The following is a 26,673-nucleotide window of genomic DNA, read 5'->3' on the forward strand; positions in this document are numbered from 1 at the left end:
GTCATAGTCAAAAGAAATCGTAGGGCCGGCCGCAGTAGCGTCGGTCGTCGCCGCAGCCGCACGCCGCACCGCACACGCTGTTGGCGTTGTTACAAGTCTGACTGGTCGTAGCATTAGTTCATCATCAACGGATTTATGCTCCGGTGGCTGTAACACAGAGAAGTACGTGTGTGAGAATTAATGAAATGCTTCCCTTTGCATAACCAGAAGCCAAAAACAAGTAGATAGATAGAAAAATACAGTGTTGAATCGGTGATATGCGATCATACTCCGCCATGGTGTTCACTGCGAAAGTCTCATTTGTTATTGTTCTCGCCCATTGCATGGCAGCAAAGTTAGGATATATTACACCACTAGTTTGAACAGTTGACGCTGCATTCGTCTGGAGGTTAATTAGCTACCCCTTCTGCTGCTATATATAATTGTACATTGGTACATTGTCCTAGTTTGAACGCAGTTCTTCTTCTTTTTTGTTTTTTCCAGTTGAAAAGGATGTCCACAAAAACTGAAGATGAGGAAATTGATGCTGGCGATCAGTCTGGCGAAGATGACGACGACGAAGGACTGTCTAAGCGACGGGGTACTCACACAGGCCGCAGTGTTACTCTGAGCATGCTAATGACAGACGGAGTTCTTCAACACGGTGAAAATGTTTTGTCCATCGACTATCTTGTAAGTGGTTGGATTCCAGCGTCTAAATTACTGGATTCCTCACTCACAACACAAATTTTATTCATGCATTGGGTGTTGTATGTTGTCATTCGTTACGTTTTTTTCATTTTCCTTCCAGAATAGATTTTTTGCCTCATTATGAATGAGCTTTGCACTTGTCTATATCATGAAAATTGAACAGTTCATGCTACAAACAAAACATTGCTCCAATGGCAATTCGAATAGAAACAATAACCTTTACATGTTTGCTCTACATGCCACACTTTGCTAGTTGGGATGATGACGATCATGATGATCTTCGCGGCTATTCCCTTTGTATCGGGTGGACATCACAGTGTATACTGTCTGTGCGAGCCTAAGAGTCGAATAATGACTTGTGGTAGCCATTAACAGCAGGCTTGCCATAATGTTCTCAAAAGGATGTAGAAATGTTAGAAAGGAACATGATTTTCACCACATGAAGCTGACATCATATTGCACTTTTTACGTGAGACGGGTTCTGAGATGCGTGCATTCTTCTAGTGGCGTAGCCTGGGGAGTTTTGGGAGTTCAAACACCCCCGAAATCGTACCTTTGGTAGTGCATTTGAGAGAGGGAAGCGAGGGTGAAATCCTCCTCCCCATGTAAGGTCCCCATAGAACCCCTCCCGAAATGCTTTTCTGGCCATGCCATTGCGTTCTTCGATACTCAAGCTCAGAGTATTTTTGCGCTTTCTGGCAGTATAACCTTCATTAACATTGCTTGATTTTCTCACCATCTCAGTGTGCTGGATTTTGGCATTATGATGATATGAATGATAAAGCAACACCTTACTGTGATCGTTGCTGCTCTTTGAAGACCTCGCCATGCATTCATTATTTTTAACAGCGGTGGCTTATTTTTTCCCACAGTTTTGGGGTGTGGGTGTTTCATAAGGATATCATTCAAAATGAGATATATTGGGTGCTTCGGAACGGAAGACTGCAGATGAAACTACGGCTCTAATTCTAAGTGGAATGAGCATACCCATACCTGAATGAAACCCCTGCATTGGTTGGCTGTGGAACATTCACGTGTGTTTTGTCTCTTGTTCATCGACCAGCTGCATGAACAGACTGGGAGTGAAGGACAGTTGTTTTTCAAAATTCAGGTTGCTACAGTTCGGGACAAGTCATCTCCTACAGGTGAACTCTGCCAACAAATCAGAATAAAGTCTGTGATTGGCTTAGGCGGGCAAATGACTATACGAGTAACAACGTAGTGTGCCCACGTCCTTCAAACTATTGCTTGTACACTGCTCATGTTGCGAAAACACCCGTCAAAGATGACGTAAAAGCACATTTGCACGTTTTTAAAATGAACGCTTAAAATATTTGCATTCACAAAACATTAATTCATTTCCCTGTCTGCCTGGAGCCTGCCATCTTCTTGTATGCTCCACTCCCAATGTGTGGACTAGTATGTGTCATGTGTTGTGCATTTAGTCCTTGTTCCATTTGGGTGAACAATGTTACAGTATGGCTCAACACCAACTACCACACCTGGCTGCTTTGGTTGACTACATTAACTGCTTATAGAGATTTTCCTCTGTAATACCTCTTATGTTGTCTCAGGTCTGGTCATTAACTTGACAATACTAGTCATGTTAACACACCACACATTTGACAGGGGTGTGGCCAGGGATCACATCAGCAAAGATTGGTTGTGCACTCCACTTCTATACATAGACATTCACACAGTCCATGCTTTTTGTGATTCCCCTCCCACGGGCATGCAAGCCTGTAGTGTTTGGAGATAAACTAGTTTTAGCATATTTCACTATTTATTCTGTTCCTAGGGTTCAAGGTTCACTGGTGATTTGATGAAAGATGGCAAGATCAAGTGGAGGGAGACTCAAGAAATTTACTCATCCCCCAGTTCTTGGGCTGTGCACTGTAAAAAGTTGCTCAATCCTGACAAGAAGTCTGGCTGTGGGTGGTCAACAGTATGTAAAAAATCTGTCTCAGTGTTTCTATTTCTCTGTCTCTGTGTGTATGTTTCAGTATTTCACAATGTGTTAAGTTGTATAGTTGGGATAACGCAAACCGCTAATGTATGATTAAAAGCTTTGAACTTTGTTTCACTTCTGCTATGGGGGCAGCTGTCCAGTGAGCACTGAACCACAAGTTTTTGTTCCGCTGGGTATCACTTTTATCGTTTTAGATACGCTACAAAGGAAAGAAACTGGACTGGTATAAGGCCACCTGGTTTCGAAAGCAGAGGAATAAGAAGGTGGGTGGTCACTTTATTAGAGAATATTTCCTAAAGTTTTCTACACATGTCATGCTTCTACCTTTTTTTTGTGAGATGGGGCAGGCGGCATTCAGGTGCTAAAAGAAATAATCTGAAAGCTGTATCTCTCTCAGTAGATGTATGGCAAGAACTTTGCAACTCTTGTAATGTAGTAGGCATGGCTAATGAAGCACAGTAAGGACTAACGCAATACTTACTAAGCCTCACAATGCCAGGTTGCAACAATTATAACTGGCGAGCATCCTCTAAGCTTTTTGTTTAGAGGATGTTCTAAACTGTTCTTCTTTAGGAATTTGGCCATTTATCACATATAGTTGGTTGGTATTGATGTTCTATTACCAAGGTACTGGGTTTTTCGGGTTTTGCCCTAAGTAGTGATGATGCAAATCGGGGGTTTAAACTGGTTTACCGAGTTTAAAGCTGGAACACAAAGCTCTAAGCATATTTTGAGGACTTCAGATGACAAATGATATTTCCAGCTGTTTTATTTCATCGCAGAACGTGAAGAAAATCAATGTGCAAGTCTTTCAGTTGCAATCAGTGTGCGTTTTTGTTATTTTTGTTTTATTTCACTCAAGCTACCTAAGATGGTTTGGTGGGGTAGCTTTGTCATGCACAGTGAAAGAGAACAGGTAAAGCATGTTTGAAAAGGTTTTGGGAGGTGAAGCTTTCTCTTGAGATGACTTGAGGATGGTGGCTAGCTGGTGAAGTTCATAGTGCAAGAAAACCTTGAGCTTGAGGAACGTAGAAGACGACATACACACGAAGGCTCATATCTGATGCCTGACACTGTATGGTACGACTATACGGCCTCCTCTATCATTATTACACATGTTACTCAGCAGTAATCCAAGCTTGTTTCTGCTGCAGTAAATTAGCCTGTTTAGTTTATGTTGCACCATTGTGTTCTAGTATGACATTTGGTGACTTCAATGCTACACTCACTAAGTGTTCATTGTACATGTTTTGTCTGGCTGTTTCAGGAAGACAGAGAAAATAGCAATGGTAACAGATCTACACCTGGGGAAAAGACAAAATCAGGGTAAGGGTTAGTACCTTCAAAAATAGTCAGACATAATGTCATGTAACATTGATGGATGCAGGTTTGCAGTTGCACAGATGTTGAGTGTATTTACATCTATCTGGTCTGCTCATTGCTATCTATCTGGTTTTCACTTTGCAGTTGGTTTACCAGCTCCTATGTTTGGTTTCTTCCAGTCTGGAAGGAATTTGTTCATTATAATAGGCTCACTTATGGCTAAGTTGTGTGTTTACAGTACTTGGAAAGCATTCTTGCATACATATTCCATATTTGAAGTGTATAATATGACAGATATTTTACTATGTATGTGATGCCATGTGCATCTCGTAAGTTTTTTTTTTTTTTTTTACAGCCTTGTCATCAAAAAACCATGTAAGTGAGCTTTTCCATTTTGTTGCTAGTACATACTGAACAATACACATATGGTATTGAAGTGCTTTAGTGCACTGTAGAACATTTATGGTACACCTTAGAGGAGCTGCAGAACTGATGATTTCATGCCTTAATTGACTGGAAACACCCTCAGGGAATAAAGGTGTGATACATTTGCAAAACCAAAGAAGGATACATAGGATTGACAGTGCTAACCATAGTCTACTACAAAAAGACATACAGTGGGCTCCCGTTAAGCCGAACTCGCTTAAGCCGAATTTCCGGTTATGCCAAACAAATTACGGACATTTGTTTGTTTTCCCATAGACGCCATGTAAAAAAATTCCGCTTAACACGAACAGACACCGCGGGCACTTCGGATAACCCAAACTTTTCCGGCGCCCGCGGCGCCTGTAAACGGGCGTCGCCGCACGCACGGAAGCGAGGAAGGCACGTGATGCTGTGCACACGGCACCTTTGGGGCTCAGCTTCCACCACCCCCGCCACGCAGAAAGACTCCGTGGTCGTTTGGGGCTCAATCTTGATCTGCACATTGCGATCGTTATAGCTATTTTTCAAAATTTGCGCGCTCATTCCGTCACGCGCATTGGCCGTCAACCGGGGAGCACGAGCGTTTAGCAAGCGTTACGGGATAGCGAAAAATTCAAAACCTAGTCCTTGGTCCCTATTTGGGCCGACCACACACAGCCTTTCCCCCTTTTGCAAGTGCACCATAACATGAAACCCAAACTTTGTGGTGTCTTTTGATGTGCAGGCATTCGGAATACGTCGACATCTGAATACGTTTGCTGCTTACAGTGCGGCACGTGCGATTGCGCAATTCGCGTGCAGTCTCCGGGACAACTGCCGTTCGCGTGCTGTTAGGGCCCATTCTATCCGCGTGCGCAGCAGTGGGCAACCAGCGGCTTAATAATGCTTCAGTAGGTGGCCAAACTGGCAGGAAGTAAGCTATTGTATGCTGCCATGTTGCCAATATGCCGTTTCACAATTGCTACCCTGTTTTTGACATTTTCTATGACACTTTTGGGTCCTTCTGTTAAGATGAACTTCTGATAAGACGAACAAATTTCCGCGGTCCCCTCGTGTTCGTCTTAACGGGAGTTCACTGTACTTAGGTACCGAAAGTAATGTGTTGGCAACATCTATTCTGTGTAACTGTGCGATATTGTCCACAACATATTCAATGTCATGAGGCTGTGGAAGGTTAGCATCAGGAAGTACTGTACTTACTCGCATATAAGACGCACATTTTTTACACAAAATTATCGCACCATTGAGGGGGTGCCTTCAATGCATGGAGGAAAATTGGAGCCCAACACTTAAGCTACACTTAACTCCCGTTTTATTCCGAGATCTTATTCTGCGGTGATCTCTCCGGAATCGAGCATCGCAATTGTGCCTCGTCACATTTGATTCAGAGATTTTATTCTGCGGCGATCTTCCCGGAATCGAACGTCGCAATTCTGCCTCATCGTCACGATTTATTCCTAGATATCCACGGCGATCTCTCTGGAATCGAACGTCGTGATTCTCCCCGGACGTCACGATCAAATCTCACACATCAAATCGTCGTCCGTTACATCAAGCGTGGACGAAATACTTCTCTATGTCCGTCCCATTTGTCGTTTGTCACTCTGGTGCTAGGCGCTCCTTCTCGTTGACTGTGCGAGATGATCCGGCCGTGCTACTAAAGTCTGGGTGCATTTAACGTGTGGGGAACAAAAAAGTTCCAGCACTTCGACAGAGTTGCCACTCAAGTTGCCACTTTGCCACTCAAGTTGAGAGTGCGTTCAATACGTGAGTGTTATTCAATTTGCGAGTTATTTGATTCGATATTCGAAGCCAAATACAGTCAAACCTCGATATAACGAAACGCTATGCAACGAAATCTAGCTCCGATCTGAGCTAAGCAAGCTGCTGTATTCTTAGATGATTCCTGACTCGACCCTTCACTTGAGTTACTCATTCGGACCGGTTTTGCGCTTCATAAATCGACCTCAACTTCAAATGCGCCCCTTGAGCAGAGGATATCCTCCACACTTTCCTCGACTATACTACGTTGTAGAGCCAGTACTTCCTTGAAGCCCAATGGCTCCTCAAGTGGAGGAGCGTTACTGCACTCACTGGAGTCAGTGATGTTGAGTCGATGATCATTTAATAATACGGAATAAGAATAAGAATTGAATTCAATAGAAGTGTAGCTGTTTCCATAAAAAAGTTTTTTTTTTTTTTTATTGCGCGTTAGCGCCACGAAGCAACTGTGGCTATGAGCGGCGTGCCGATGTGGACAGACGGAGAGAGGACAGCAGGAAGGAGTGGGGGACAGGGGGATTAGTATGCGTCCTGGGCCGACTTCAGGGGGAACCGTGCCGACATTCGTCATGAAAAAGTGGCACTGCAGCATACGTTGCCTACAGTCATACTGCACGTAGCCTGTTGCTGAACGTAGTAATCTTTTTCATGGTAACAATCCTGTATTGAATTCATTGCATATCCATGCTGCATATTGCTCTATTGCACCTGACTTGGTCAGAATCTTCCTAGGAGAAAGCCTGATCCTCCAAAACTTCTCCTTCAAATGTGCTTTACTTACTTTCGATGTAGAGTGAAGCCTGCGTATAACGATATTGGCAGTTATCGCTAATTTAATCGTTATGCGAGGGATATCGCTACAGGAAGGCTGAGCTGGGTCAGTGCCTTCCTATGGAAGTCTCGCGCTGCGTATTATCATGTTAGCGACGCTAACGACGGACGCTCCGAAAAAATTTGGAAACACCAATATTTTATTGAAAATAGTTCATTTGCTTTGATTGCTTTTGGTTGCCGTTATAGATACGCACATTGTCACATTCAGCTGCACCGAGGTGGGCAACGTAATAAGCAGGCAGCACAGCTCTGCGATAAAATTCTTGAACGTCTAAGCATGAAGCGCACTTACACATGCGTCTTCGACTTTTTTGCACGCTCTCTGATGATTTTGCGCTTCTTACTTGCACTGTTGACTGCGATATGCCGTACTTTCGCACGATAGACACCACCTTTCCGCGGTGATGATCCTCGATGATTGCTAACTTAACATCCAAGTCTATCACTTTCCGTTTCTTCGGCTGACACGCTATCGTTGACAGAGGTACCGATAATGCATCAAAGCTGGAAGCGGGAGCAGAAATGTTGTGAACAGCAGGTCACCAGAGTACAATTGACAGTCTCCGAAGGGAATCTTCAATTTTTGTGTGGGACTTCCATACCGAAAAGGTGCGAGAGTGTGAGGCGCCGGAGAGGGTTATCTCGAGCTTCACTAGATGGCACCGTATGGGGACGACAGAAGTGGGGAGCAGAGGGGAGACCGCTTGAACGGCGCGAGCTCGTCGGTCCAACTCTGGACCGATTTCGATCCTTTGTGCTACGCACGTGGATTTGTTTTGGCGCGCACCGAGCGTGGTTCGCTGGAGAGTTACTAGGATACCACGCGTATGTAAAAAAGGTCGGCGGAAGGCATCGCTGTACGAGTACTCAGAACGACGAACTTTATCATTATGCGCGGGTCCATTCTTCGTAAACACAATGTATATTTTGACGGTAAAAGTAAAAACTATCGTTCTATGGGGTCTATCGTTGCGCGAGGGATCGTTGTGCGCGGGTTTTACGTAGTTAACCTATAGATACTTTGGAGCACGGGAAAGAATATAAAAGAAATTTTCCGCTGGCTAATTTATAATTTTTATAATCTTCCGCTAGATTTGCTACATCAGTAGGATTCCTACATTTTGTACTTAGCCAGCAACTTTTGGGCCTTTGAGTTGTCAGCCATGGTTGTGCAATGGGAAGATTGACTCACTTGATTTGTCTTTTGGTGCGTGTTGATCTGCGAAAGGTGTTTTTTGACAAATGGATCCAGCAAATGAAGGTAACGTAGTGATTTTTTTTTGGGGTGGGGGGTGGGGGTCGGTTTTACTAGAGGGTGACAATGGTGTTGAGGAGAAACCAGGAGATACGTTTGTCAGCGTTGAGATGTACAGGTGAACAGGTGAAACGTTATATTCAACTGGATTGTTTTCTTGGTGGCATGCTTAAACTGCTTCATATGTTTAATGAGCTGTCAACTCTACTCGAGGCAAATATTACTCAAGTTTTCAGTTGTATCGAGTTTTGTTGTAAATTATGGTTACATTTGTCATGCTTAGGTTTTGTGAATGTATCATGCTTATCCAGAGATGCTGCTTATAGTTATTCCATGAACATCCATACTAGAAAATACCCCAGATTGGGGGGAAGAGACAAACACACAACCATTTTAAACGCCTGTGTGTTTGGTATTTTTTGTCATACGTATTCATCTTTTTCCTCCAATATCTGGGATTTAACATATGAACATTTGTCACCACTGGCATACCACTAGCACACCTGCTTCGTCATTGTTTTAGATTGTGGACATGGTCATCTCCTCAATTCCTCTGAGGATGACTAGAAGCTGTTACCACTGTACTTGCTAGATGATTATAAACAGTTTACAGATGCCAGTAGATTTGTTCCAAAATTGGTCAGGTTCACAATCACAAGGTGCTTACAAAAATGGTAAGCATCAAATTGCCTATTTCCTGTATTAAATTACCTATTTCCTGTAAGTTTTGTCGAACACACTTTATCAAAAGATGTTGTCTTAAATTAGAAGAATACAGTCATGTCTCACTCATCCGTAACTCAGTAAACTGGAAAACTTGTTATCAGCTCTGTGTGATTGGGAACGGATTGGTGATTCTGAATATGATCCTGATCCCTTATCCGGGCGACAGAGGGTGGGTAGCAAGGCCTCTGGACGAGCGAGACTTGACTATATATTACTTGTATGCGGAGTAACTGCAACATGGCACAAGAGTGCATCATGTATTGTATGCTTTGTGCTTCAGTGGCATACCAAAATCCTGTTGAACCATCTACCCCGAAGGAGACTGTGATTTTAAACCATGGTGCTCTGGGGACACGCAATGTTGATTGGTGAGTTACATTGCCTATGAAGTGGTGAGTGCCCAGATGGGGAGGAGGTAGGAAGAGCTAGTGTAGTATCTAGCCTTGGTTTTGGCAGTTGCTAAATCTCTACTTATTCACATAATACAAAGGTTTCACCTTTATTGATGGCTTTGTGCATGTTTGGCTTTTATAGTGTCAGATATCCTGTAGCCTAGCTCTGATAGAACACTTCATCATATTTTTTTCAGTGACTTAAACACATTAGTTGTCGCAACTCCATTCAGCATGCTTGACAGGATACAGCCATTCACCCTCACTGTTTCAACGAATTGCCTGCTACTTATTGTAAGTTGCCGTACTACTATTTACTATTGTCATAACACACATTCTAAAATTTAAAATGTTGATTTGAATAGTCCATTACTATGTTATTACAAAATGTTAAAGCTTTTTTTCTAGCTGTAACTGACTTCAAGTTTCATGCTACCAATATTGTGTTGGTGCAGGTACTCAATCATGTCAGACCATGCCCTTTACCAACAATACTGCTCCATTGATGCAAATGCATGTGGGGCACTTGTACGGAAATGCTGGAGGCTCTACAGAGCAACAACAGCATTTTCAGCTGTATTGACGGGTGACATTGTATTAATGAGTGTTCTAACCCCACTGTGTTGTGTGCAGAAGCTTAACATGGTGTCTTTGAAGACATAAATGCAATTCCTAATTCTTAATTAAGAACTTCAATAGAGAGCCCTAGGAAATACATATTGGGGTCCAAGTGCTGCAGTCTACAATGGAATTACATCGTAATGCTGTTGTGATGATCTTGACTATTGTCAGCAGTGGCAAGTCAAAGACTTCCGTCCAGTGGTAGAGCTGAATGAGCTGTTCTTTCTCATGATTAATAAATGCTCACTAGGTACAAAGCATGAACAAAGCAGTGTGTGATTTCATGAGGGCATCTTTTATATCACAGTGCACTGTAAGAGAAATTCCACACACTTTGCTCTTTGTATTCGTCTTATATTCAACAGTGTGTTTGGAAAGCTTTGGTAGTTTCAGTTACCTAATTATTCAGTGCTAATATTCAATTTAAAATTGAAAGCCACTATATTCCCACAGCACCGCAATTGAACAACACTCCACAATTACAAAATTTTGTTTTGAAGGACAGGAACCAATAGTTATGCACCATTAATTCCAGGACTTCCATTGTCACCTTACTGAAAGTGAAGTAGTTGGATACTTGGGTGGTACATGGGATGTTGCAGCACATAGTAAGTCAACAATTGGTGCTGGTAATGCACATTCTTATGAAAACCTTCCTTGTTGAAGTACCATTTTGTCTTGAGTGGTATAAGAGATATGTAATACTTTTGTAGATGTATCTGTTCTTCAAGCATTTCCATGCCGAACCAGACTTGCTGATAGAGAATCAGCACTGTCTGTTGAAGAAGAGGTCTGTATATAATTATACATTTTAACATATCATTTTCTATCTTAAGTGTGTCTGCCACTTCCTTACGTCAGGAGTGCGTATTTTTACATTTTTATTGTCTGTGTAATTCCAGATACGGCAGTCATTAGAACAACGTCATCTGATGCTGATTGGCTGGTATCACAGTCACCCTCGTTCTGCAGCACAGCCGAGTCTGAGGGATTGCAACTGCCAACTGGAATACCAAACAGTTATGAAGGGTGACAGTGACTCTGCATACACACCGTGTGTTGGATTGATTTGCTGTAAGTTGCCTGTCACTAGTACGAAAGGTATAAAAGTATTGTCAATGTTCACTACTATACTGACTGTTTTTGATATATATTCAAGCTAAGTAAATTGTCCAAAAACCATTTACTAACAACACATGTAATGTCATCTTCGATGAGTTAACAATCACTTATGCATCTGGTACTGTGGTACAATGTTTTTGTATGGCTAGTGTTTCTTTCATTTACTGTTGATATGGCATTTCGGTTTGTGGTTTTCTAAATCACTTTGATGAGCGTCTGGTGTTGCCCCCATTTGAAGGCAAGCTGTTTGGCAACTTCAAAGTTTGTTCCGCTCATGGTAGGGATATTGTGTATTGTGTACTTTTCTTGCATGCAATTCAGTACACCAAATGAAGGAAACTTGAAATCTCGAGTTTGTAAGCTGGTAATTGACTGTCTACTGAATAAGACTTTTCTCTGTTATGAATGTAGCATTTTGAGTTACTGTGAGTATATTTGACTGTCTTGTGCTGTTGCAGCCCCGTATGCTAAAAATGAATCATGTGTCGAGGCAAAGTATCTTGCCTACTGGGTTATGCCCCCACCAGAGGTAAGCTGGCGTTGTATTTCATTCAGCATGTGATGGTGTTATGGATAGTTAAGCATGACTCTTCAGTGCTTTTCTCTGAGCTCTGGAAAGCCATTCTATCAGTAAATGTGCTGGGAACGTGTGGTGTGTTTATGACAGCCCCATGATGCCATAATTTTCAGACAAGTACTAGATTTTTAACTATAATTTTGTGACAAGTAATGTAAAACTCCCTGTTAATGTTCACCTACATTCCATTTGCACATTTGGGGCACAAATTTGGGTGCAAAGTAACTCATTGAACCAGCTAAAACTTGTGATTTTTTTCCTCATTGCAGCATCGTCCTAACGAGTATGGGAAACCAATGCAAATGATCTATAATATTGCACAAGATTCTTTTCTAACACAAGATCTCCTGATGGAAATGGTAACAGCAATGTTTGTTCTCTACACATTGATTCCTATCTGCAGCAACAATGGCTTTGACGTATATCATACCCCATTGCATTAGACCAGGGGTTCTCAAACTGGGTTCCGCAATGTTTTGCTAGGGGTTCCGTGGCCGGTCATTCAGCATTACAGAATATGCGCGTTATCACGTTTTTGCCGATTTTGCAATTTTTGTGAACTGTGACGTTATTGTTAACTTCTTTGGTAGCCAACAAATCATTTAAAATGCAAAAATGATCGTTGTACGAGGTGTATCACAAGATGATGTATCCTTATATATGCGGGTTTTGCCTATTGTTTATACTGCGAAGAAATGCATACTCAATCCCTGAGGTTGAGGAACACAGAAGACAACACAACACAAATCTCAAACACAGCTGACTTTATCTCACAAAAGCACAAGGAAATATACTCAAGGAGCTGGGGGAGGGGAAAGAAAAGCCCCCACCGGTTTAGTGTATTTTCTTACAGATGTGGTAAAAAAAAAGTGCTGTGCCTGAGTAGAGCTTTTTGATTGAACATCCATCAAATGGTGTGCTGCAGTGTCTGGATCTGAATCTTTTTATTACACCCACCCTTTGTTGTGAGTAGGGAAAGAACACTCCAAACGATAGATACTGGCAGCAGACAGTTGTCATTCGAAGACATGTTGGGAGTAATTCGATCTGTGCTCTCTGATGTGCTCAGGAAATCGTGTTGCCATAGGGTTATGGTTCCTGTGGATGCCCAGATGAAACACTTGACTAAGGCGGGCGATCATGTACTTCAGTTATCAAATGGTGTGATATGTAGCCGTTTTGAGTTTCCTTTCCCATCAAGTAGTCCTTGTGCACCACCCCGTCGATGTTGTGATTTATTTTCTTTCTATCGCTCATGTCCTCAAGCTGGTAGCAAACAGAGTCAGTAATGGAAGTGCTGCGCCGTTTGTGCAGTAGAGGGTGTTTTTTGGTGCATTTGTGCCAAAGTTGCGCCGAAATAAGGGGGGAGGGGCAACAACTATTTCGAGCTCACGGAGATTGCGTGTCTCACGAATAAACAAAACCCGAAGTGAACGAGACGCACCAGCATTTGACAAATTTTCAACATGAGAGGGAGCTGTCATAACGACTTACTAGCGGGCTAATTGCGCAAGCCAATACCAGCTCCAAACTTGTTCTGGAAGAGGGTCAGTGGCAGCTTTCGGACGCTCTAGGGAAGGTCACAGGTCAAGGGCGAGTTGGTGCATGTTGATCATATGGAAAGACTCGAGAAAGGGTTGGAAGACGACGACACGCACGCACTATCTCGAATAGCTCTGGAGAAGATTGCGTCATTGACAGCGACAGGTGTCAGCACGAATGCGCGTTCCAAGTGAAGGCCATTACTTTGCGCTTTACATTACGCCCGGTGATAAGTGTGGTAACTGTGCGAAACACTACGTTAAAAAGTATTTGGATGTGCCTTCTCTTGAATGCGTAGACATTTTAGTAATTTTCTGTTTGGTACATACTCAGCATTTATGCAAAAGCGCAAGCCAAGCGCAGTGATTTTTCAGAGCATTAAAGCTTGATGGTGTGGCTACTTATTAAATACATGAGGTCTTTCCTGTGTGCATATTGGGGTTTTTGCAAGATGATGTCCCTCTTGCCTGAAAACGACCATAACCATTATTTCGCATGTGTAACAGTACTAATACATGTTCAGGATAAGGTGATTTTCACATGTTACGACGTCCTGACTTTTCGATTCCTAAGGATAGCTTGGGCATGTCTAAAGATATGGTATAGCCCTCTTGTTGACGGTCACTGCAACTTTCCACCTTTGAGGATCGCTAGGCTCCTCGACAGCGAAACACATTGCGTACGTGGACACGCAGTTGTCCTAACCTGATAGCCTGAGCCAAAATGATTGCTTTGTGTTACAAACCTTCAGTTTCTGGTCTTCTTCATCGACTTGCTCTTCGTGTCTACGATGACGAGATCGCGTTCGTATATCTGGAAGTGGGTCACGATCTTGGGGTGGGTCGAGATCTTTTCAGCATACTCTCATATTACAAATGTAAAAAGAAAAAAAAAAGCCGCCTAAGTAAGCCATGATATTCTGTGCTACGAGCTAGAATTGTGCTTCCAAGTGACAAATGTGCTCAAAAGTCCATGTCTATCCAAACCTGTAGACAACACTGCAGCGTAGACTTTTGTTTGGCATGATGAAGTGTCTAACAAAGTGCCTGTTACTGAATCATGTAGTACAGTTTTAAAAATGGTGGCTACAATGATGATTCCCAGAAGATTCATGTGACAGTACAGTAGAATTACTGTAACAGGCACAATCATGATCTCTCCTCCCATGGTTGCAACACAGCCATTCTGTTGCGACAACTTATGGTGGACTCGTATATCATAGTAACCACAGCATTCCCCTTTGTATCATAAACAAGCTCAGCGGCATGTTTTTTGTTCATATTCGAGTCATTTATTTTAATCCTGATATTGCGTGTAACCACTATTGCTGCAAATAGGCTATTTTATTCTTGGTCACATGTGAAGATCTAAAATAGCCCGTTCCCCACATAACTGTGTTGTTGAATTTCACTTTCAGAGGCTCCTGTCAGAATACTATCGTTCAGCTCCAGATTCACTGAACTTCTGTGAAGAATTTAAGCCACACAACATTTCTTACTGGGGAAAATTGAAGCGTTCCCTGACTTCAAAGCTACCTCGTGACCTTCAGGTCACTACCAATGATGCTCAAGGGCAAGCTGTTGATCATTTCTGGGAGTTTGTCAAAGGCCTAATAATGCCTGTTTGATAGCCGTGAAGGACACACTTTTTTTTCTATGACTTTTATGTTATGTTGTCTCTTTTATCCTGTTTTATGATCACTGAAATCATGTTTTTATGTACAAGCAGAAAAATGCATTTTAAACATTTTACTCGCCATCAATATGGTGCACATTAAAAATTTTTTCATCAATCTTTCGTAGTTTTCATGACATTCTACTAACATGTCAGAGCAAGAACAAATATAAGCACGCAAGAACATAATTTCACGCTTAATTCTCATGTGTTACATTTATCATCTTTAGTTGAACAATTTGAGCATTTTAATGAGGCAGTTGTCAAAAAAGCCGACAGCGGTGCGACTTGAAGCCACACATCTTGATTGCCAGTCAAAGGTGTTTACCATTACGCCATGCTGGCACTACTTGTCAAAAGGCCTCTTTCAGACAGACAGACAGCACACACACACACACACACTCCTCCACATTTTTCTTACACACACAGTACGAGGAAGATACATCTGCTGAACATGTTGAAAAGTAACCAAGTGTTGATGTCACAGAGACAACTACAACACAAATCCTACAATGTCTAAGAACATTGAAATAAGGCAGTCCTCAGATGCTGAGTGTACGGAGCATCTCACTCGCATGTCATCAGTGTGAATATCGTAAATATCATCAACGAATATTTGCGTGGGTGCCTGTCTTTCGCCCTCACATTTTCTCCAAGTTTATGGAACAGTTGTTCGTAGTTTTTGCTCAGATCTAGTCATCCTTCCGATTTGCACTTTAACTGGGGACTCATATGTTGTTGAGCCCTTCTGCTCTCAATACTGCAAACGTATTTTTATTCGTATTGTATTAATTTTCGCGATTTTCGCGACCGCTAATAAATCACGAAAAATTGTACTCGCGAACACAGCTTTACGTTTATCCTGCGAAAGGAAACCGCCCTGGAATCGCGAAATTAAATACTCGTGAATAACTTCGTAAATAAGTGAGTGCTCGATACGTGAAAATTAATACATCGCGAATAAAAGTATGTTTACCGTAGTTCCTTCCCCCTGCAAAAATTGTCAGGAAGGCGCCCTGCATCGAATGCCAAGCGAGCAAAATATTGTACAACTTCACGAAAGTTCTAGTAATCAGGCCATTTGGTGAGATGAACGTTTCAGCTTCAGAAGAGTAGATCTTTGGGCTTGTTGGTATTCCTGCGGCATAGAAGTGCTAACCAAGATGGAGACGGGGAGAGGGGCAAGAGACGAGCGCCACTTCCAACAAAATTTTATTTGACACAAGACAGTGTATAGGGCACTTTTTTAAAATCCTTTACAGATTTTGCATCAAAAATCTATGGCAGCAGAATTGGTGTCATTTTTCAGTTGAGTTATAGTGCCAGACGGACAAACTCTCGAAGAAAGTATATTAACTACAAGATGACTAGTTACCTAAATTCATTAATTAGGTGATTTAGGGCAAAAGCGAGGTAGCAGAATGGGAGATAATCCTCGTTGAAACCCATATAATTTTTTTAAATCCTGAAGTGCGCATGTGCATTGAAATATCTATAGCCAAATTTTGATATGCAAATGAGCCAAACCTGCGGCTACAGGGAGCCCAGTGCTCATTCCACGTCAGAGGGCCACGTGCTTTGGAGTGATGCATAAACGCATGGAGGAAGGAAACACAGGAGCGGCCCTTCCAAGTTTTTGCCATTGGAACCATGGAGTTAGGAAACACAGGAGCGGCCGTTTCGAGCAGATTTCCGTGGGACCCCTCTGGCGGTCACTCCTGTCAAAACCGCCATTACTTCCTGTCCACCACGTGATCCTCTCTAAAGTTTCGGTTTGGAAACGCTTTGTTGCTAGCGCTGCTTTTCGTGCTTTTATGTTTTTCCAAAGTCACTTACTCTTAAAATGTGAGCACCACTGCGGAAACAACGTTTTGTTAACGTGTTCTTACCGCGGTTGCGGCTGTCGTTCAACAGAAAGCAGCTCTGTCACGGGAATAACGTTTCCTTCGTAAGCACGTACTTGACCGGTTGTTTCGTACCCCTGTCCGTGAGAGAGTCATCTTGAATCGTTCCTTTCCAAGCTGGCGCTGTGATACAGCTGCAGAGTCAATTGATTTCCTCCACCGTTGTACAAATTTGATTACTGGCATGCTTCACTTTGTGGCACTTCAGCAATAAACACACAAAACGCGGCCACGTCGTCACACAAACATCGCTGCCGCGAATGATGTTTCTAGTCCTGCGTGGTTGTCCTGCAGACCCTGACCGGTCTTGTAGTAGAAGGGTAAACCGAGAGTAAACCTCCGAACACACACAAATAAAGCTGGACGCGCGGCGTTCATCACAATGCAGATACCTCAACTGCAAGGCAATCACGACTCCTGTCGTCTGCTTTGGCAGCTGGCCTGCGCATGCTCTTGGGGTCACGTGAGCGATCACATGGTAGACAGGAGCATCCCAGAATGCAGTGCGAAGCTGGCACGCCGGGCACTCCCGTCCCAATGGCAAAAAGTTCGAAGGGCCGCTCCTGTGTTTCCTTCCTCCATGATTGGAACGGGCGTGCCAGCTTCGCACTGCATTCTGGGATGCTCCTGTCTACCACGTGACCGCTCACGTGACCCGAAGAGCATGCGCAGGCCAGCTCCCAAAGCAGACGACGGGAGCCGTGATTGTCTTGCAGTTCAGATATCTGCATTGTGATGAACGCCGCGCGTCCAGCTTTATTTGTGTGTTCGGAGGTTTACTCTTGGTTTACCCTTCTACTACAAGACCGGTCAGGGTCTGCAGGACAACCACGCAGGACTAGAAACATCATTCGCGGCAGCGATGTTTGTGTGACGACGTGGCCGCGTTTTGTGTGTTTGTTGCTGAAGTGGTAAAGCATGCCAGTAACCAAATTAGTACAACGATGGAGGAAATCAATTGAATCTGCAGCTGTAGCACAGCGCCAGCTTACAAAGGAACGATCCAAGATGACTCTCTCACAGACAGGGGTACGAAACAACCGGTCAAGTACGTGCTTACGAAGAAAACGTTATTCCCGTGACAGAGGTGCTTTCTGTTGAACGACAGCCGCAACCGCGCTAATAACACGTTAACAAAACGTTGTTTCCGCAGTGGTGCTCACATTTTAAGAGTAAGTGACTTTGGAAAAGCATAAGAGCACGAAAAGCAGCGCGAGCAACAAAGCGTTGCCAAACCGAAACTTTAGAGAGGATCACGTGGTGGACAGGAAGTGATGGCGGTTTTGACAGGAGCGACCGCCAGAGGGGTCCCACGGAAATCTGCTCGAAACGGCCGCTCCTGTGCATAAACGGCTCTGGAGTGATGTAGATGATTGGAGTAGGCTGTTGATCTGCTGGCCAGGTCAACTGCTTTCCGGCCCAGATGAGCCTCCATCGGCTGTCCGCTGTTTTGGTTTTAGCTCATTTGCATATGCAAATAGCAAAATTCAATGATGAATATTTCACATCACATGTTCGTTTCAGGATTTTTAAAAGATAGAATGGCTTTCAACGAGGATTCAAACAAATCCATGCACGTATACTTATCTGCCATCTTTTTGCACTTACTTGCCACTGGCACCGTCCCGCATGATTGGTGCATTGGGAGAATCATTCCAGTTTTTAAAAAAAAGCGACCCTCGGAATCTTCTCGACTATTGACCCATTGCAAGCATGCCCTGCATACCCTGTAAAATCATGGATCATATCATTGTGGCGGCCCGTGGACGACGATGAAGACGTGCCTCTGCTGGCGCGCGGCACTGCGCCTGCCAGCCAGTTCTACCGGCACCGTCCCAGAGTGAGGCCTCGTCCATCTGCCCGCTGGGACATTCCATCATCGCCGGTCAAGACTCGTGTAGGGGACCACCACCTCCTCTACATTTGGTGACCCGAATAACGAACACCATGTTCGGCGTAATTCGGCCATTCACCATCCTAAATTTTTCGGCAAACCAGCAGCGAACCACTCTATAGCAGGCAAGGCTAACCTCGCTAACTCGCTAAATCTAACCTCGCTAACGTTACCTCTGGTGTACCATAGGTGTCAGTTCTAGGCCCTCTACTTTTCTCATCTTCATCAACGACCTGCCTCGCAATATTTCCTCACATATCCGATTGTTTGCAGACAACTGTGTCTTTACCGTCACCATAAAATCTCCCACAGATTCCAATCTTCTGCAGGAAGACCTAAAGGCCATCTCCTCATGGTGTTTGAACTGGAAGCTTTGCCTTAACATCACTAAATATTCTTATCTTTGTTTCTCCTGCAGTAAACACGCTAACCAGAAATGTTAATATCCCTCCTGCACTTGTATCGCTCCTGCTACTTCACACAAGTACCTTGGACTGACTTTAATGCAAGATTTGTCTTTGAACGAGCACATGGAACATATCACTGCTTCTGCTAACTCTACCCCTGGTTTGATCAGGCGCAACCTGAAGCTTTCTCCTCTCTCTGACCATCTTCAAGCCTATATTACCCTAGTTCGCCCTAAACTTGAGTATGTATCTTCCATATGGGTCCATGACCTCATTGAAACTGTTCAAAACAGGGTGACTCGTTTTATATTCTCAGACTAATCTTACCATACAAGCATTTTTGCTCTAAAGGCTTCACTTAAGCTCCCCCCCCCCCCCCCCGCTTTACGTCGCAAATTCTTCCAGTTGTGCCTTTTCCATAAGTTCATTTACACGCACTCCTTGTGCGGCTCTTCCCTCCTGCCTGCATCTCATCTCTCACGATCGATGACGCATGCACTGATCTTCGCATATGTCAGTGCATGTGCCATCAATCTAGGGTTATACGACCGTGGTTATACCGTCTTTACTCGCGCATAAGAGGAACATTTTACTCAAAAACATGGCGCAATTGAGGCAATCCCGCGTCGCGATTGCCCCCTCATCGTCGCCATTCTCCCACACCAAATCGTCTTGGACCGTTCTATCAAGCGTGGACACAATACCTCTTTCCGAAATACGAAGTTTACCGTGTTCTGTCCTCATGTTCCTCCGTCTACACGTCTTCAGAAATACCCCTCTATGTCCGTCGTTCATCACTCTGGCGCCAAGCGCTCGTTCTCGTTGACTGCGCGATACGCTGGCTGGCTGGCGCTGCGCGAGACGATCCGGCCGTGCTACTAAAGTTGGTTTGCAGTTAATATGCGGGGATAGAAAAAAAAACAGAGTGCCAGCATTGCGGCGCTCAAGTTAGTGTGCGTTCAATATGCGAGTAAATATGGGGTGTACTCGTGTTTCTCGCCAAATAAAATTTTGTTGGAATTAGCGCTCGTTTCTTGTCCCTATCTCCACCTTCGTCTGCTCTAGCCCCCAACAACACCGAATATCATCTGGATGTACGAATCCGTTAGAACATTATTCGTACATCCAGAGGATATTCGGCGTTGTTGGGGGCGCTTCTATGCTGCGTTTCGCCGTCCTTTCTTTGTTCTGACTAGCAGACACAAGACATGCTATCATATGGTAAATTGCATGGGTGGATTTGGAGAGGTATTTTTTTTCTCCCTGGCAGAGAATGCGTGTTTCGCTGGTCGTTTCAGATCAGCTCACTCCACAGTGGAGCTCTCTTCCCTGTTCCGCCGAGAAACCTTGGATCCTCCAGAAGCTCTAACAAGTGCCGTCGTCAGAGTTTGTCGGATGCACGCAAGGATATCTGACAAGCACTTACGGCGAATTCCATTGGCAGAGCTGGGTCAAAGTTTAGCTACAGGAAGGTGCAAAAGTTGTTCCATTGGTACAACTAGAGTTCCAAAGTTGTCCCATTGGTACAGCCAGGTAAGGCGCGCAGTGTTCCATTGGGAGAGGAGAGACAAAACATTTACTCCAAGGGGCAATACTTTCCAACCCACCAGTTTGCATGGGATATGGTACACGGGGCAAAACGAACAGAACGGGATGGGAGAGCTAACATATATGTGCTCGCGACAAATGAGGGTGGTAATGTCGGAGAGTTTGCATTGTGAGTAGCGGCAAAATTATTCACTAACAAACGAGTACTACAATCTACAGCGGGTCGTTATTCCGAGGAACGCTGGAGTGCTATGTATACAGCGTGTCAATCCAAACGAAGAAAACAGACTCTGGTTGCAGAGCCGTGTACTGTGTAGTGGGGCATGCTTTGACATGGGATGGGGACGGAGATATGAAGCCACAGGGAGCAGGCACTTGATTCATACATATAGGGTTCCGGGCTTTCGAAGTTCATTTCTTGGCATATGAGGGGCTTTTAGGAGTCTAATTTTTTGCGAATTGGAAGTTTTTTTGTCAATTATTTTTTGCAAATCCGAAATTCTGAGAAAAAGCTAGGCTGTTAGATGATACACTTGAAAGGAACGAAAAGCTGCAGCGCAAAAATGCTTATACTATTATGCAGCAGACTGTTACTTAGAGACAATGACACATGTATCACAACCCCTGCTGACGTGATCATCTCGAAATTCGGATATTCCTTGACATAGTCGCAAGCCAGCTTTCGCATGTGTCCCCTCTTACTGTCTGCATTGCAACAACTAGCTACAATAACAAGCCGCCGTAGCGCAGGCCAACCTTTCCCTCCTTTTTTTTAATAAACAGATATCCCCCCCCCCCTTTGATGAAAACAATTTCTATGTCACCTGTGCTTCTTTGTCCACTTTAAGGGGAAGGGGAAGCGTGATTCACTGAAGACAGGAAAGGAAAACCTTCGGCTCTGGACGTTTCTAAGTAGACATCGGAAATGGCCGAAATGAAATCGAAATGCCCTCATGTCGAGTAGAGTAACTCAACAGGGTACCCTATTCAATGTACAGCTGCTGCACAGCGAATTTGAGTCAAAAGAGCCACCCTTCCTTCTCGCAGGGGCATGTAAAGCGCGATGCGAGGCAATCTGGACACGAAAGGAAACGAACCCCGTCAGCCACTCATCAGGGCATGGCTCTTGGTGAGCTCTAGCGGTTACTGGAACACTCCAAAACCGAAGTGTGCTTTTTCGAAGGTTTTCGGATAAATTCGAAAACCCATATCCGTCGTAGGGCGAAATTCGCTGGAGGGCGATTGTTTTTCGCCGGCGCATCTGGATTGGGTCCCTCCGTGACGGATTTTCGTGCTCTGGAGCCGATTCAAGTGCCATCAACCAGTGGAACGCGTCAGTTTCGGTCTCGCACAGCTTCGGCATCGGTACCAGTGCTGAACTCTTCCCTTTTCATGCAAGATAGCTTTTACAGCAGAATTATAAAATATAGCAGTTGTATTCTTCGGTAGACATAAATAGGGCTATAGTATCTCTTTGTTGCTACCCGGTTGAAATACAGCGGATACCGTTGCAGACGACAGGCTGGTCAAGCAGCGGTCTAATGCAGACGACACGTTTCGATCTCCGTGTGGCTACGGTTCGTGACAGGTGAGTTTCACATTGTTTTTATTGCTGCTTAAAGGATTTATTTTGCATATTCTTGCATTATCATTGCATCGTCTGGCAGAACAGGTACACAGTACGTTCAGTATTAGTTTGTCTCTAGCTTTTTGCATCGAACAAGACTCGAGTGTGTATTTAGGCTTAGGGATATGATCTATAGTGGTTAATTACCCTCTAATGCAAGTTTTGTTGTCTCGCATGAAGAACCCCGCCTTCCTGCTAAAGGCGTGGGAGCTCGACACTAACCAACAATGTACCGTCGCATTCTCACTTCACCATCACGGTTCCTTAGAACCCAGTACGCTTTCTTCTTGCCACCGGCCTCTCGACCAGCCTGTCCCACTTGTGTGTGTGTGTCTGTCTGTTTCTTTTTTGTTTTATGTATCTCCTTTTTCCTCGTCTTTTTTTTCTTTTTCTCTCCTCTTCTTTTTTTTTAAGGCATAGCAAGTCGGCCTATGCCGGACTAACTTTTCCTCCCATTCTTTTTTTTTTTCAATTAACATATCCCCCCACCCCTCCCAGTACGATTCTCGACAGCCCTGCGCGGATGAGCTTTTTGGCATCCGCATCCGACACGCAAAATCCGAGTCTCCCACGGGACGCAGAGATGGTTCAGTTTCTGGGCTCGATATATTCAGCCAATTTTCCAGGAAATAAATTTTATTTCCCGTCGGCACAAAACAGCACAGAAAAAAGAAAAAAAGAACAACAAAATTGCTGTCACCGAACTTCGTCCACACAGGCGACTTTTGTAGCGAGGGCAGGTCCTGAGCGTCCATGATGTCACCAAAGGATACATGACAGCAAGCACATATTTAGCTGCCACGAAACAATACACGGCACCAAGCACTGATTTTGCAACAAACGGTGTAGGTAGGGTTTATTGCAAGTGGAACGTAAGATCGGCGCCAAACGCGCATCTTGACTCCATACGCGAGAGGTCCCCTCTCCCAGTCGCGCGGGCGGCTTGCGTTCACCTTGTAGTCTGTGTTCGGTGCGTAGTGCGAAGAAAATTGATGGCGCAATCTCGCGGTTTATCCGCATCCGATCCGCCGTTGATCCGCTCCATGAACAACCACATCCGACCCGCTCCTGATCCGTCGCCATCCGCACCCGACCGCAGATCAAACAAGAGTTCATATTTCATCCGAACCCGCAAGTTCCCTGCGGATATCCGCGGATGGTCCCCAAGAACACGCTGACATCCCTCACTTATCCTCAGGATGTCATTGCGGGACAGCAGTGACATCCTGGGAATATCCCCACATGATCCTCAATTTGTTAGAAAAGTGTTAGAATGAGACTCCAGAGATAGTCCTAGGGAGAACATCTGGGGACAAGACTGGGATACTCTCAGGAGCACTATAGGATCATGTAAAATTCTCCAGTAAATCTGCTTTCATTTCTCACTTTTAGAAGTGTGCAGACGTTTACAGTGGAAACGGACTCTCTCTTTTGCAGTTTTCAACCTCGGCCACCACCTTGTCATTTTCCGTCTCTCATTTTTGATTGTTTTTTGATGACGAACAATGGGTGCCTGTGGTATAAAAAGCAAAAAATATAAAAGGTCATGTGCCACTAAGTGTATGGGTAAGACAGCCGACTTTGCAAGGAATATCCAACAGTGGCATTTCCTTTCGCAGATAAATCATATACTATATATTGCTTATCTTGCGAACTTCCGCATATGCAAGAGTCCTCCTAGCATCGCAGTCAAAACCAAGGGAGAGGAACCTAAGTTTAATTCAATTTCATGTATAAGTAACAGACCAGTGACGAATTCCTTCGAGTATAAGGATACAACCAAGGTAGCGTCCGTGTTTCCTACTTAGTGGATTTAAAACATCCACCGAAAGTCAAGCACGCGCTGTAATATGCCATCACTTTTCCGTATCTTCCACGGAAATGCTCCGTGCAGCATCCCGTCAGGGACCTTGCACGGATGTTCATGGCAACGAGGTCACGATGAAAGGTCTAGCAAGCTATATTTTATCGCACATTGAACCCAGTGCATGGAGTATCCGTTGAAATCATTCGATTTGTATTTGTATCCCTGTATTTTCGTATTTTCTCTTCCTATTGTACTATTCTCTCTTTGTAATATTTTGTAGTTTATACATTATCACTGCTGATTTGGTTCAATTTGGTTATGACAAACAAACCGAAACACTAATTAATGGGTGCAGGCATAGAAATGCACATCGCATTATTAAACTAATTTACTTCTCCTATATATGTCCTCCGGCTGGCGGCCGCAGGATGTACGCAAATGACTATCACTGGAAGATCCCATGATGACACTATCCGGATCTCCTCGGGACATCTCGTCACGGACGAGGACGCGATGACACTTTGTGGACGTGGTGAGGATCGCGAGTGTTCTTGGGGGTGCAGGGCTTTACTTCAAGCACCGTGTGCCGGAGATATCCGGCGCACGTCAAAAGAACCCCAGGTGGTCGAAATTATCCGCCATGGACGGGAGGGTACTTGTCTCATTACTAATGGCTCCTGGGCCTGCTGGTAAGAGAACTCCTGGCAGGTGGCACATCGTTTGGTCAGTGACTTTCTGTCTCCGCTGAGACCGGACCAAAATACCAGCTGGCGAGCCCTTATCAAGCATTTATTAATACCGAGATGTCCATCATGAATTCGCTGAAGCATCTCTGATCTCATGCTTGTCGGTATTACAACCTTCGTGCCTTTGAACAGAAGCCCATCAACCACGGTCAGTTCAGACTGTACTGTCTTGAACTCTCCCATGATGGGTTGGTGGTTTTCCAGTTGCTCCATAATGTTACGCAGTGTGGAGTCCTTCGCAGTTTCAAGGGCTATTCGTGCTGCTGTTGCTTCACTAACAAGGCTCTTGCGAGTCTCGATAGCATGGACTTCGACGTCATTGCAGGCTACATGGGCGGACTCTGAGTTATTTCCATGGGCCCGTGATAGCACGTCGGGGACGATCAAGTTTTTTCCCGGGACGTAAAGCAACTGAAAATCGTACCTCATCAAGCGCAAGAAAAAACGCTGGAGTCTCGGTGGCATATCGCCGATGGCCTTCTTCGAAATTGCTAACAGTGGTCTATGGTCCGTCTCCACCAGTATCTGTCTGCCGTAGACGAAGTCGTGGAACTTTTCCATGCCGAATACAATTCCAAGTGCTTCCTTGTCTATCTGGGAATAGCGGGTTTCTGATTCAGATAGTACCCGAGAAGCATAAGTCACTGGACGCCATCTCTGTTGATGTTTCTGAAAGAGTGCTGCTCCCAGGCCTACCCTCGATGCATCGGTGGCCACCTTAGTGGGCTTGTGCAGGTCAAACAGAGCTAGGAGAGGGGCCGTAGTGAGTGCTTGCTTAAGATGCGACCATTCTTTCTCAGTCGCTCGGCTCCATTCGAGAATGCTGTCTTCCCGGAGCAGGGCTCTCAGTTGTTCTGTTTTTGTAGCTAGGTCTGGTATGTACTTTCCTAAGTAGTTTATCAGTCCTAGAAATCGATATAGTTGTTTCTTGTCAGTTGGGTGCGGAAACTCTTGTACACTGCTGATGAGATGCGGACTTGTTCTTATCCCCTCGCTGGAGATGACGTCACCCAGAAAGTTGTTACATCCACCGCTTTAATTCCCAGTCACAGGCACACAACATACAGTAATATGCACACTCACACCAACCTTACATAGCCTTCCACCCCCAACGTCCGAACGGTCCAGTCCACCCGCTCCAAACCTCCTACGTGCTCTCCCTCCCCCACTCCTCCTCTCCATGCTTCCGGGTCGGCTCCCTCTCGTCTTCCTCCTCCTCTCCCATGGCCTGCCTTCATCCCCCAATACCCCAGCATCCTCACAACCTCCCCCCCCCCTTAAATCCGTGCAAGAGGGGGTCCAGGCTGCATGGTATGGGGTCAGCTGGTCTGCATTGGCCAGGCCTCTGTTCCTTTTGGTGTCAGGATGCTGAAGCCTGAAGGTGTTTCGTCCTACTTGTGCAGTTATCCGGAATGGACCTGTACGGCGGGGTGCAAGCTTAGCCGCAAATCCCGTGCTGGCTTTGCTTAGGGGGTGGGTTTCACTGTGGCATTGTGCCGTTCAACAGTCTGACCTGAAGGGCGATATGGCACTGTGTGGCGCTCGTTAATGCCCCAATGTCGTAGAACCCCCTTCCACGGCTTACTAACGAAAGGTTTTCCATTATCACTGGAAATTGAGCAAGGTACACCGTGGCGGCAGAAGACCTCGATCATTCACTCAATTATAGCCCTGGAAGTTGGGGCACGTAGAGGAAAAAGCTCGATGAACCTTGTGAACTTGTCGAGGACCACGAGAATGTGTTTGTTTTGTTTAGAAGTCGTGGAAAGGGGTCCGATAAGGTCCACACTTAACTGCTGCATTGGCT

The 26,673-nt window shown here is 44.6% G+C and overlaps 1 protein-coding gene across 1 annotated transcript; it reads left to right on the top strand.

Moving 5' to 3' along the window:
- Positions 1-4: 4 nt before the first annotated feature.
- On the top strand, positions 5-15,053 carry LOC135377637 (MPN domain-containing protein-like). Its single transcript, XM_064610206.1, has 14 exons — positions 5-162; positions 484-672; positions 2,489-2,635; positions 2,854-2,922; positions 3,927-3,985; positions 4,338-4,357; positions 9,286-9,373; positions 9,595-9,691; positions 10,554-10,626; positions 10,732-10,808; positions 10,921-11,092; positions 11,599-11,669; positions 11,987-12,076; positions 14,677-15,053. The coding sequence occupies exons 2-14, from the start codon at positions 493-495 to the stop codon at positions 14,884-14,886; spliced, it is 1,353 nt and encodes a 450-aa protein (XP_064466276.1). The 5' UTR covers positions 5-162; positions 484-492; the 3' UTR covers positions 14,887-15,053.
- The last annotated feature ends 11,620 nt before the right edge of the window (positions 15,054-26,673 follow it).

Source organism: Ornithodoros turicata, chromosome 1 (assembly GCF_037126465.1).
Source record: "Ornithodoros turicata isolate Travis chromosome 1, ASM3712646v1, whole genome shotgun sequence".
Classification (NCBI taxonomy): Eukaryota; Metazoa; Arthropoda; class Arachnida; order Ixodida; family Argasidae; genus Ornithodoros; species Ornithodoros turicata.